At 32.0% G+C, this 13,526-nt stretch overlaps 2 protein-coding genes across 2 annotated transcripts; one reads left to right on the top strand and one right to left on the bottom strand.

The window, feature by feature from the left end:
- Positions 1 to 91: 91 nt before the first annotated feature.
- Positions 92 to 4,904, top strand: LOC114381800 (peptidyl-prolyl cis-trans isomerase FKBP16-4, chloroplastic-like). The gene is made up of 10 exons (XM_028341019.1): positions 92 to 323; positions 407 to 559; positions 652 to 707; positions 810 to 865; positions 1,175 to 1,232; positions 1,957 to 2,031; positions 2,871 to 2,960; positions 3,417 to 3,494; positions 4,554 to 4,594; positions 4,675 to 4,904. Exons 1-10 carry the CDS (start codon positions 107 to 109, stop codon positions 4,700 to 4,702), a joined length of 852 nt encoding a protein of 283 aa, XP_028196820.1. The 5' UTR covers positions 92 to 106; the 3' UTR covers positions 4,703 to 4,904.
- A 64-nt stretch (positions 4,905 to 4,968) lies between these two features.
- On the bottom strand, positions 4,969 to 11,627 carry LOC114381740 (cactin-like). Its single transcript, XM_028340964.1, has 14 exons — positions 11,547 to 11,627; positions 10,983 to 11,264; positions 10,793 to 10,884; positions 9,614 to 9,713; positions 9,351 to 9,422; positions 9,079 to 9,141; positions 8,857 to 8,992; positions 8,585 to 8,685; positions 6,808 to 7,092; positions 6,592 to 6,727; positions 6,354 to 6,502; positions 6,075 to 6,251; positions 5,455 to 5,721; positions 4,969 to 5,373 (listed from the first exon to the last, which is right to left on the bottom strand). The coding sequence occupies exons 1-14, from the start codon at positions 11,625 to 11,627 to the stop codon at positions 5,254 to 5,256; spliced, it is 2,061 nt and encodes a 686-aa protein (XP_028196765.1). The 3' UTR covers positions 4,969 to 5,253.
- Between the last annotated feature and the right edge of the window lie 1,899 nt (positions 11,628 to 13,526).

Raw genomic sequence — 13,526 nt, 5'->3', positions numbered from 1 at the left:
TCAAATTTTACCCCAGAATATGGTTTGTTGGTGACATATCAATATCAATTATATGAATAACCCAATATTCTATGTTGTAAAGCAAGTCAAAACCTGTGATTTCTGAATGCTTCAAAATTGTGGATGGAATCAACCACGTTATCCTCTCAATATTTTCTCTCTTTCCTCTCTAACCAAAAACAAAAAGAAAAGGAAGCTAACTAAACAAAATTCTGATCTCACTGTACAGTATCAACCAAACCAACAATCCAACACCATGAAACTCTCTGTGTTCCACCATCAGCACCATCCTATGATTCTCAATTGCCCCCTTACCTTGACAAGTAACTTTTCTCTTCTCTGCTTCTCCATACACTTTTTTTAATCTAAGTCTAAAGTAAGCTGAGGCAATTCCTTAACTCCACAGGGACACACAAAAGACTTTACAACAATGGTTCATATAGGTGGTTACCATGCCACTGCTCACATTCTTCCACAAGTAAAACTGCTGCAGAACCAGTTACAGTTTCTTTAAGTATTGAAGGAAGGAGAGCATTACTCAGTTGTCTCCTCACAACTGGTTAGTTATAGGTTATTAGTTAACTATCTTCCAAGATTCTCTTTCTATGTTCCATTCTATGAGATTGCTTAAATGTTTTTATCTTATGTTAGTTGCTGGAGTCTATGCATGTGATGTGGCTGGAGCTGTTAGCACAAGTAGAAGAGCTGTATGTGTCCCATTCTTCTCTTCTGTTATTTTATTTGGAAAAAAAAAATGATGGTTCTGAAAAGTGAGTACTAATTAGAATTTTCCACTCTGTTTTCTGCAGCTAAGAGGAGCCAAAATTCCTGAAAGTGATTATACAACCTTGCCCAATGGTTTGAAGTGAGTATATGTTATATTTTTAATCACCTTTGAAATCCCTTTGATTGCGAATCTTTCTTCCATCTGCTTTAGTATCAGGTTCCGATGACTAAAGTGTGTTAAAGCCCTTCAAATAGATCAAGTTTTCTTTAACCTATAGAAACAGAATTTGTCACTTTTGTAGCATTTTGTAGACTAGTCTTAAGTTCGGTTTCTCTTCCATTGGTAATCTTTAAACTTTCACAGTTCACACTATTTTTTTTTATTTCATTTTTAAGATGTGTATTGCTAGTTGGAGGCTGCTCTGTGATGAAACTGTGATATCTTCAGGTACTATGATTTGAAGGTTGGGAATGGAGCTGAAGCTAAAATGGGATCCCGTGTTGCAGTACGGTTGTGACCCAGTTAAATATGTTTCACTCATTAGTGCTTTTGCATGTTATATACAAAGTTGACTCATCAAGCTATTAACTAAATGTGTGGGATTACCATATAGTTTGTCAATTCAAGAATTTTTTGTAGGGGAAACTGTCACAGTACTCAAAGCTAGTCAATGTTTTCACCTGTGAAACTGATGGAAACATATGTGGTACTTAAGGGTTAAGCATACAAGATATATTATGAGGATTAAAATTTACATAAAATGGATTGTCACTGAGATTTTGGACCAAAAGACAACAATCTGTGATCTGAGAGGTGAGAAGAACCAAAAGATTTAACAATCAGAAACTTAAATTTGTTGGTCACTTGGTCATTTGTTATTGTCAACTTTGAACCCTCCAGTCCAGAATTACATGGCCTGATGACAACTATATCTGAGCTGCCTCAATCTCAATTCTCAAGTAATATTTTATTGCATTGTTTATCACACAGATTCATTTAATTGTCAAAATAAAGTGGAAACTGCACCTGATTCATTCTGGAATAAGATTACTATGCAATTTTCTCTTTTTAATTCTGATAGTCTGGCATATGCATTCATATATACTGATCTTACCAGTTTCACCTCCCCCCTCCCCCTCCTAAATCCTGATTTTCATTTGCAAGTGCAGTTTATCAGTGATTAACTATATTACTCATAATTCAGAAATAATCAGATTATCATATTGTAGATTCATTATGTCGCCAAATGGAAGGGTATCACCTTTATGACTAGTAGACAAGGAATGGGCGTTGGAGGAGGAACGGTATGATCCTATTATCTCTGCCAAATTTTAACCTCTTTGTATATTACCTTATTAAGGTCAATTAGTCTAGCAGTTAGGAAACCTGAAATTCAAATACATTGCATGAGAAAATGAACCCTATCATTTCCATTATTTCTGTAGAGATTTACAGTTTCAAAAAACTATTTATTCTCTTGTTGATTGTTCTAAGTGAACAGGTTCTTCCTTTTATAAAGAAGGCAGTTCCTCTTATACACCTCTACGACAAAATTTGTCACATTTATGTTAAGTGTGTTATATTGCCTAGTAGACTAACTGGTCTTGATCTGATAAAAAAAGCTCAACCTTGAATCACCTTTGAATATTAGATTCAAAATTAGATGCTCTTTCCTCTTGACCAAAATACTTCACTGTTTTGTTTACATTCCAATCATAGCTTTTGTTAACAAACCACTGAAATTATGAATTTCCTGCATTACTTACTGGTTGTATAATTGTATTGTTATATGGTTTGACATGAAACATGTAGTTCTATAATTGCAGAAAGATGCACTCCTACCTCCACTTATACTCAATATTGTTTTAATATTAATAATAGACGTATGTTTTGACACAATGTGCAATTGTAGGCTTGCTGTAATGTATTTTCTTTTTGCATATTATTCGTGCCCAAATATATGTGCTTATGGTATGGAATGTGTGTCCACCTGATTTCTGATTCCATGTCTTTTCCTTGTTACATAATGATAATTGATAACACTTACAGAAAATTCAGGATGATCATTATGCATAAATCCATGATACCTTTTTGTTGGAAAATTTACTTGTCAATTAATGAGGACATGCTTAAATTATTGCAGCCCTATGGATTTGATGTAGGCCAATCTGAGAGAGGAACAGTCCTTAAAGGGTTGGATTTAGGAGTACAAGGCATGCGAGTAGGAGGCCAGGTGAGAACATATTCTAGGAGCAAGGTCTCTGTTTGGTTAAGAATGCCACTGAAAATCTTGACAATCATTAAAATTAAGTGTGCAACATGCAAATCCTTTTATCTATTTGATGGGAAGCTTCATACTTCATTGGGCCTCTACTAAGTCTAAGGGAACTACTGAACAACTACAATGAATTGGAATTTATACTACTATAGATTATGTTTTGTTTTGCTTTATCTTTGTATATTTTATTGCCAAATAAGTATTCAAAGATTTTATATTTTAAAATATTTATACCTCTAAGATTATAAATTTACAAGTTGGGTGAGTTCTTGACATCTCACAAAATTTTTTAAGCTCAGAAGCTATTATAGTATGTGTGTAAGTAGTTTTACTTGAGAGGGGTTAAAATTGTTTAGATTTTAGGTTGGATCATATGCTTCATCAAGCAGTAATTTAGTAAGTTTTCTGCAGCGGCTGTTAATTGTTCCTCCTGAACTTGCCTATGGAAGCAAAGGAGTCCAAGAAATCCCTCCCAATTCAACAATAGAGGTGAATTATTCTGATCTCTTTGTTAAGATTTGTTCCAGTAAGTTAATGCTACAATTAGCATTTTAGCTCCGTTTCCTTGGTCTCCCACATTTCAATTGCAAGACTGCTTCCAACCTTTTCCTGTTCAAGTCTAAAACAGTTTAATCAAAATTTAATCAGCTTGGTTGATAAGGTTGTCTTTCTCAGTAAAACACAAGTTTTCATGAACCCCGAAGCTTGCTGAAAACCTCTTGTGTTTCACTCGCATTCAATGAATTGCTTTAGTTCAAAGACATGTTTGAAGTAAGAAGTGACTACTTTCACCCAACCAAGCTCTTTCTCCCTCCACTTTAACCTATCCCTTCCTACACTAGATATCAGATTCTGTAATCAAAAGTATAAAATAACTGTGAACCAAAATAGAAAACTTGTTGGTAAGGAATGTCTTAAAGTTTATCTACATTTATTATCTTTAAGGCTCTCTGTCTATTTCTCCAGTCTTTTATGTTAGGCTTAAATGTAATTTTGGTTAGTTTATTTTACTTAATCCACAAGTTTGATCCTTCTATTTTAAAATTGAGACATTTGATCCTCTATTTAAAAAAAATCTGCAATTCTGGTTCCGCATTTCAAAATACAAACATTTGGTCCGCATATTTTAGAAAATCTGTAATTTTGGTTTCCGTATTTTGGAAAATCTATAATTTTTGATTTAATCTTTAATTTTATCTTTGTTTTATTTCTTTTATTTCTTATTTTGTAATTAATTAAATCATTTCTTGATGAATATGTTAGGTTTAGAGTTCAATTAGATCAAAAGAAAAGAAATAAAACGTAGACAAAATTGAGAATTTAACCAAATAGTAATTTTCTAAAATAAGAGGATTAAATGTCTCTAATTTAAAATGAGAGGACTAAAATCACATATTTTAAAAAATAAGATGATCAAATGTCTTAATTTTAAAATGAAGGGACCATAATTACGGATAAAACAAAATAAGAATAAGAAGACTATAATTGCATTTAAGCCTTTATTCTATTGTTCTATACAATTTACGGCTTGCTATTTTCGAACTGCAGTTGGACATTGAATTGCTTTCTATCAAACAAAGTCCATTCGGGTAAATAACGATGTCGTAATTTTTCTTTATTCTATATATTATAGTAATCCTTTTAATATCAATGATTTTTGGTTCTGCAGGACTCCCGTAAAGATAGTTGAAGGTTAATGCAATGATTTAATATTCAGAGTGCTATTTTGACATTTTAAGAGAAGAAAATGATGTCCTCCCACCTAAAGGCCCTTACTTTTTCCAATGATGTTAATGAACCGAAAATTTAACCTGCTTCTAGACTGATTCCAACCTATTATTAGAAAAAAAGAATAAGTTTGAAACTTTGATTGAATTGATTGTTTCAATTCAGGACTAATTTTTGCTCGGAGTAAACAAGATTATCAGATGTGATTACAAAAAAGGAAACAAAACACACGGAAGAAAGAAAACCGTATTTGTTCTCACTTTCAATTGTATACGAGCAGAAACCGCAATTCATATTGTTCTCTGTCCACCACTAATTCTTTCAACATTTAACTTTCAAGTCAAATGTATCATCAAAATACAGTAATCAGGTTTTGTTCAATGTTGGTTGGACAATTCCTCCAAATATCTAAAAGAAACTCTAATGCCAGCAGCTTAACATACTCGGATGCACACCTTACTCTTCAAAATGGAAGCCAACCGGTAGGAGAGAAAACCAGAATATAAGCCAGTGTCTGAAATTATCTGCGGTAGCGGTAGCGTTTGAAATTCAAGTACACATGTAGAATTCCACGCTCCAACATGCACTTAAAACCTTTCTTATGAGAATATTCCCATTCTTTGTTTACAATGCGGAAAGCCTGTCATGGAAGACACATGAAATCGGTAATTTGGTTGAAAAATTTAAAAGCTTTCGTAACATCGAGAAAAAGTAGACTTACAATGTCTTCGTATGGTGGCCCTGCATGAAATCTTATGATGCAAGTCTCACCATTGCTGCCATCCTTCTCAATAGTGTAAGTTGGAGCTTTTGTCTTGTCTACAAGATCTGGGTAGAAGATGTTAAATTTATACCCTTGTACAACCTTTGGAGGTGGATTGTCATGATCGTAGTGAGTCTGATTGTATTTATTCCATTCATATCCAGTGTGAACACGGTTGAAATACTTCGGCTTCCTGGCTCTGTATTTGTCATGCCACCAATAAACCTGTTCCAACATTAACAACTGATTACATCAGAAACTTTAAATATGAAAATATAGATAACAAGCATTTATTTCTCCCTACAATAATAACATGTACCAATGAAAGTATATTTATCCCCTCCATCGTCAACTTTTTCTACGGAAAGAAGTAACTAACGAGTCCAACTCCAAAGGATATGTAAATAATCACCCACGTCCTTTCATATAGTAGTTTCACAAATTCAGAACTTTGTACTATGAACTAAGTAACTTTCAATCTATCAAACATGTAAATTTCTAAGAATCATAGAAGGGGACAAGCATTTGATGAAATTTCAACAAGAATGAAATTTGCATAAATAACCAAGGCAGGGTACCTGTGAATCTAGATTCACTTCAGCACCAGAGCCAAACACTGCGTCCCCATCTTCCATAGCTCCCATAGCTTTCATGGCCTTCATCTCAAAATTATCTTCAGATGGAGCAGGCTTTGATGCCATTGCTTCCTGAATTTGTCTTTGCTGCTCTTCCTTTACAGCCATGCATTTCTGCTCCTATGAATGTACCATCATCATAGAGTTAGTCTATACACTTGACACACACAAACATACCCACAAAAAGAGAGATTATTGTTAAAAACCATGTTTAAAGATTACCAGTAGAGCTCGATCCTCTTCAGGGTCAATAGCTTCCTCATTTTCATCACCATGAAACAGTTCCAGTGAAAATGAGCCAGCCTGATCTTTGGCTTCTTGAACTTCTCCTTTAATGGGTTCTGGTGAAAATGATTCATCTGCATATTGGACTACACAATAAAGATCAAACAAATATCAACATGAAATTTGGAATGGAGGAAGCTTATAAATTAAATTAACAGTCACAAAAGGCTTATACCTTTAGCATAGCGCTCAGTATCGTCCTCAGAGTTTCTAACTTGAGCATCTTCCAATTCATCTTCATCCTCCAATGGTTGTTCAGGGCGTTGCAAGTGCTTGCATAACATCTTGGCATGAATTTCCTTTAAACAAGCCTGTATTTACAGCAATGTAATAATGGAGCGAACTTATCCATTATTTAAAGGCATGTAACTTAAAAAGTGGCAGAGATTACCTTGGCCTTATATATGTGGAGGTGTTTTAAAACTGCCTCCCAGTACTCAACCACTTTTGCTGTACCAGTACGCATCTCTGACTCTGTATGCACCTGATAAGCTTCCAATTCTGCATGTGTTTTCCCCTGCAAAAGATTCTTCACATCTGGCTCAACACTGTAATGCAGACCCCTTTCTTCTGCAAGCAGATCTGCGGGAGGTTCTTCACCACGCACCCTAGCTCGATCAATTGCATCCTTTTTTCGAGCTTCAGCTAGCTCCCAATCACAAACCAGAAGGAGTGCCTGTATGAAGATATTGACCAAGAAGACTTCAACTTAGAACATGAATTATGACATGACTAATTTAGTGTCAAGATCCATAGCATTACATGTTAAGGAAGTCACCCACAATGGCCATATGAGTGAACTAAAACAAAAGAGAAAAAGATTAAGGCAACTAATCTATCTGGGATCCAATTCATATAATAATAAATTTATATGTACATATAAACCACAAACATGACATGACATGCATAGTCGGATAAAAGACACTACACCAATTGTATGGATCTTCACCAGACAACTCCCTGATGTTACAACTCAATAAATTCAACATTTCAAACTATAAAAACCAAAAACCTCGATACCTCACAAATCCCCACCAGATTTAAGAGAGAGAGAGAGAGCAAGAACTTCATTCTATAACATTCAATTTTGACAAAAAAGAAATATTCAATGCTAAACAGTTTATACTTTATATACAGCCATACCTTTGCAAATATCTGTTTTCAATGGCACTAAGAAATTAATAGAACTATAGAAGACAGTGTTCAAATGCTCTTTTAGAAATAAAAAGGAAATAATTAAAGGACATTATCCCTATGCTATTACCTAACAGTTCAAATTCAAAACTACAAGTTCTTTGACATGATTGTATTCAAGCATATGTAAGTACATAGACATGATATTTCCGCTTAATTTCCATAAGATTTTTCTGAAAGTATTTTAAAACCCAAACCAAAGAATTTCAGGAAAAGTTGCTAGTTAGTTTTATGAGGAATCAGTTCAAGTGGTCCGATTACTAATTGAACCAGATATGTCATCTACATTTAAAATTAAATTTTAATAATATTATGTACTAATATTTATGCCAATATTTAAAATTAAAAAAATATGCAAATCAGTAACAATCTAAACTAAACTATAAAATATTGGCATATTAACATTTAACAGGCATAGACATGCATGTCAATCTGCATTATTTTCTCTTTAGTAATGCAATTATATTAGTATGCTAATACACATAATGATATATCACAACTCACAAAAACTAATGTATTATGCTAATAATAACAAAAACATATTCACAGAGAAGCTACAAAAATATTCACAAATAACGATATTATATATTAAGCATATTCTTTATCTAGCATATTGCCTCCAACGTTCATTTTGTTGTTTTATGTTCTACAATTTGAGAGAGTGCCAAGATACATATGAATGAAATTACATTATTACTAACAACATATAGATATTAATAACCTTGAATTTCAGCTGTTTTGGTCCTTTGCATCACTTTTTTATGATTTCTGAATCGAATCATAAATGTGATCCTTTATGCCATTACTAGATAAGATTGAAACTTCAAAGTCATAGTCACATCCAATATAACCTAAGGTGAATAAAACAAGATGATAGTATTAATAACTAACTAGATAAGGTAGAAATTATTAAGTAATTAGTACTCTGTGAAGGACTATAAAGTAACTAACTAAACAATGGATAAAGATGATACCTCCCAATATTCTACATGGGTGGGTGTGTCCCTGTCAAGGTCCAGATGCATTTTGATGTCATCATGAAGTTCTTCCATTTCCTTTACTGTCAAGCCCTGCACCATATACATCAAATTGTTATTTAAATTGTCAAAAACAATATTGACATTTAAGGCTGGAAATCTTTAGTCATACTAAGGAAAAGGTTCAATAAGTTTTCAAGGGCTATAATATATTACATCATAATTTATATCAGTTAAAGGAAAAGGAGATATGGATTGCTGTAGATCTTACACCATGTATGGTTCATTTATTTCTATATCCAAATCATCAGATCCATTGAGGTGCTTGGTTAGGATATCAATCGGCCTAGCACGCCCTTCACGCAATCTAATCTCAGATCTAACCTTGCTTTGATCAAAATGAAACTGCACATGAAATTGTCTTAATTATCATATTTCAAATACTATAATAAAAAAATAACAATAAATAAAATGAATTCAAGGAACCATACCTCCTCTTCTCTTTTTTGCCAGTCGTGGAACTCAGCTCGTGCACGTTCTCTAGCTAACAGTGCCTGTGAGAGAGAATGAGCAAAAGATAACATAGTTTATGCACTTACAGGGATGGGAGAAATTGGGCATGTCATATTAACATATAGCCAGTTAGCCACCACAAACAGACACCACCCAGAAACATGAGTGTTGAGTGGTAACATAAAATTTTCCTTCCAATAGATTAAAATGATAATTGATAACTAATAACAAATTATGAGAATGGACTTACCATTTCTTCTTCATGTCGTGCTTTCTCAAGTGCCCTTTCTTCTCTTCTTTTTTTCACTTTTTCAATTTCTGCCTGCATTATAATTTTTAACAAGAACTAAGAGAATAAATGGTAGACAAAGACAATGTTTAGTAGTTTGACAACGTCATCATAATAACTCGGTAAGCCTGGGAGGCAAGAAGCATGTAGCTATAGGAAAGGTATATTTAGTATAGCCTACAAAATAGTAAATATTTTTTTCTTTTTGCAGAAAAAGTCCATACCATCCTTTCTTTCTGTCTCTTTTTTTCAGCTTTAACTGAAAATGCATCAATAGGCACACCTTGAACGACATCAAGCTCAATCTTCTTCCGCCAAACAAACCTACAACACATAGTATTTTTGAGAATATGGCGACATAGGTGGGTATCACTCAACAACTAAATACATTAATTTCTAATAAACCAATTAGTGACAGCTTAAGGACATAACAATGTCAATAAATCTGTAAGCTTAGTGGAACCAATTTAAACAAGAAAAGTGGATATATCAAAGTTATGAGTTATCTGAGAAGTAAGAACAATTGCTAATTATAATATTATATACCCCCCCCCCCCCCCCCCAAAAAAAAAAACCTCAAGTTTTACAACATGATGACATAACAAAATAGTATTAACAGTTGGTTAAAAACTTAAAATATTGATTTCAAGGTTATTAAATTGTTTTTCTTGTTAAACAGTAATCCACAAGAAAGTTGTCCAATAGTCACCAATAGCATTTCTAGAACCATTTTGGAAGATAAACAAATACAATAAACAATCAAAAGGCAGCAGCTCTGATTCATAAAGGAAAATTCTCTAATTTAACCTGCAGTGAAACCTTAGCAACTTCAGCACTTGTAACAAGTATCCCAGAAGATTCAAAATACAAAAAAGTTGGATGAGAGAGAGAAGAAATGATACTGTAAGAGGCATCCTTTTTGTTAATGAATCATTCAGACTATCAAATATCTGTTATACCATCCTCCATCTAATTACAGAATTTAGTATTAGTAAATCAGAAAAGCATTCTCCTGAAAGACTGGCAATACAATTGCTGCAAAGTTTTCCAAAAAAATCTATTATGTTCATAAACAAACTGAGATTTTAACTTTTATCTAAACTGAAAAACAGAATCATGTAGGAACCTCAACCAATGATCCATCAATAATTGACCAGTTTCTCAGAAGTTTCATACTTATATTTGTACCTATATCAACATCTCCAGAACTACCTAGCAATACCCTCCATAAAAAAATGGCTTCAAACTGTATAAATATCTGCACGAGTTACTGGTACATGTCAGGAAAATTCATCACTTTTGGTAGGTAATTAACAAGAAACAAGTCTAAGATTATTAGATACAATTTACAACAAATCAAAAATCACATACAAAAAAAAAATAGCGAGAATATAGGAACTTACTTCTCGTTAAGATTGGAGTCACCAAATGGATTTGAGTCATTCGAATACCCTGACACGGTACGAGTCTTCAGTTTCTTAGCATCTTTCAATGCCTAAGCACAAAATCAAGAAGAATACAACATCAAAACACCCTTTAACTCAAATCATAAAGCATAAAACACCAAACAACGACGAAGAAGCAAGTCCAAACCTTCCTCTGAGCCTTTTTGGCCAAGTACTGTGCTATTTCCTCTTCAGTGACGTGCCTGGAGGACCTCTTCCTCTTGCCACCCCTATCACTACTCTCATCAGAGGAACTATCTGAGTCCTGCCTGCTCCGTCCCCGCCACAATCGACGGTGGCCGAGGTGACCGTCTCTCCGGCGTCTCTCCTGAGAGGACAAATCACGGCTTTCCGCATCATCATCGGACCGTGAAGAATCACCGAATCTTCTTCGCCTTCTCTCTTTCCTACTCTTGCTACCTATTCTATTCTACTAAACTCTTCTATTCTGCTCAGGTTATTATGCTGAGCAAAAAGAGAACATAAAGTAACAATTACATTTCAGAACAGAGAAGGTGTTTATGTGCAACATTAGGGCATGCAATAGGAATTATCATCACAGAAAGCATCCAATTGAAAAACAATGCGTAAGCATTACAATATTAGAACCCTAGTAAGTGAGCAAAGTGAATTCGTTTCTATGGATATTTGTGACGGTGAATGAAGAAAAAAGTTCAATATTTGAATTGTGAAGTGGTAATCGACGGAGAACCGAGGTACCTGTGGCGCAGAAGATGGCTGCGAAATGAAGACGACGGTGCCAATCAACGTCCGGTGATTGGAAACAGGACATTGCAATTTACATTTTTTTTTTTGGATTTACCTTTTCTTTTCCTTGTAGATAAGAATGGGCCTAAGCCCAAAAACATACAAAATGCTTCCCGCACCTTCATAATTCTAAAACAACCTTGAAAAAATATTTAATATATAAACCTTTTTAGTTTTATTTTACATCATTTTATATATTTTTAATTTCAATAATTTATATATTTTTATTTTAATTTTTACCAATTTAAAATTAATTACATCAATTAATATATAAATTATTAAAATTATTTTAATATGTAAATTATTTTTATTCTAATTATATAAATTAATAAAATTTAATATTTATTTTTTAGAAAAACTTACACATTTTAATTTTCGGTTCAACTATAAAATTTATTTAGTAAATAATTTTTTAATACCAATTATATAAATCAAGAAAATTATAAAAATTAATATGTAAGTTATATATATAAATTATTTTATGTAATTTATAAAAATTATGTAAGTTTATTTTTATATATAAGTAATACAAATTTTTATTTTAATTATAAAAATTAATTAAAAATTATTTTTAATTTTTCATTTTTAGATTATTTAAATATTATTTCAAATTTATTTAATTTGTATAAATTACGTAAAATATTTTTTAAAATAATTTATACATTTGTTTATGTATTTTTTTTTAAAATTATAATAAAATAATAACAAAATTTGATATATAATAATTTATTAATTTATATTAAAATAAAATTTTATAATAAAATTAAATATTAAAATTTTTATTTTAGTTATATTTTTTAATAATTTAAAAAAAATTATTAACTCTTGATTAATGATACATGTAAATTAGTATCTATAAAATTAACTAAATAAAACAAATTTCTTAGTGATTTACTACTTTTCTTTAAATTTAAGATCATGAGTTTAATATTTTTCAAGATTTTTTTTATTGTCTTGATTTGTATTGATTTAGAAATAAAAGAACCAAAATTACAATTTAGTCTTATAATTATTATTTAGTTATTTTCGAATGACAAATCCAGGACATATAAAAGTTATGGAGTCTGGGGGAGGGGGACAACATAAGGGTTATATTTGTTAGATAATAGGTATTGCTCTTTAAAGATGAGGGAACCTATGTACCAAAAAAAATCTGGGAACCTTATGTTTGAGGACCAACATATAGGGATTTTCTTTTAAGTAATGTTGCTTGTTAAACTAGGGCTTTGTCCTCCTCTCAGCTAAAATATAAAATTGATGTTCTTTTATTTGTTTTATCCTATGTTTTTTAATTGAAAAACACTATATTATTAAAAAAATTTGTTAAATGTTAACATTATTCTATACATTTTTCAATGCATTATCAGTAGGTAAATTTTATAATTTTCAATAGAACTCATGGAATTCACCTTATAATGAATAGTGATGTGTGAGAATGAATGTTAAAAAAAAAATTTATCGTTTGCATTTCTTTTATCAAATAACAGCCATTCACTTAGAATTTCATTATAAGTTACTATTCTTTTTATACTGATTATATGTTACTATTATCTAATGTTGGGTTTTTAAATTACTATGGTATTGATATTGCAATCGGAGAACTTTGAGTCTCTGTTAAAATTAAATTGGACTTGCTGGTTGCTATAGTAGGAAGTCTTTGCACAAATTCAAATATTGTTTTTAGGCTTTGAATATAGTTTATGGACCTAACGCATTTCATCATAAGAGAAACCTCGTGTAGTTTTCATAGTTTTAAATGATATAATGGTTATTTAATTGCTAAACTAGCCAGATAATTAGTCCTGTTAACCTACTAAATCGAACTTGTAGAACACTAACAAAAAAATTGTGGACGACAGGAAATCCGAAATTCCCCTGTTCCTATTTTTTCTCTTGTTTAAAAGATTTAGAGAGAAATACAAAT

This window comes from Glycine soja, chromosome 13 (genome assembly GCF_004193775.1).
Source record: "Glycine soja cultivar W05 chromosome 13, ASM419377v2, whole genome shotgun sequence".
Lineage (NCBI taxonomy): Eukaryota > Viridiplantae > Streptophyta > Magnoliopsida > Fabales > Fabaceae > Glycine > Glycine soja.
This window is presented reverse-complemented; position numbering and strand designations above follow the sequence as displayed.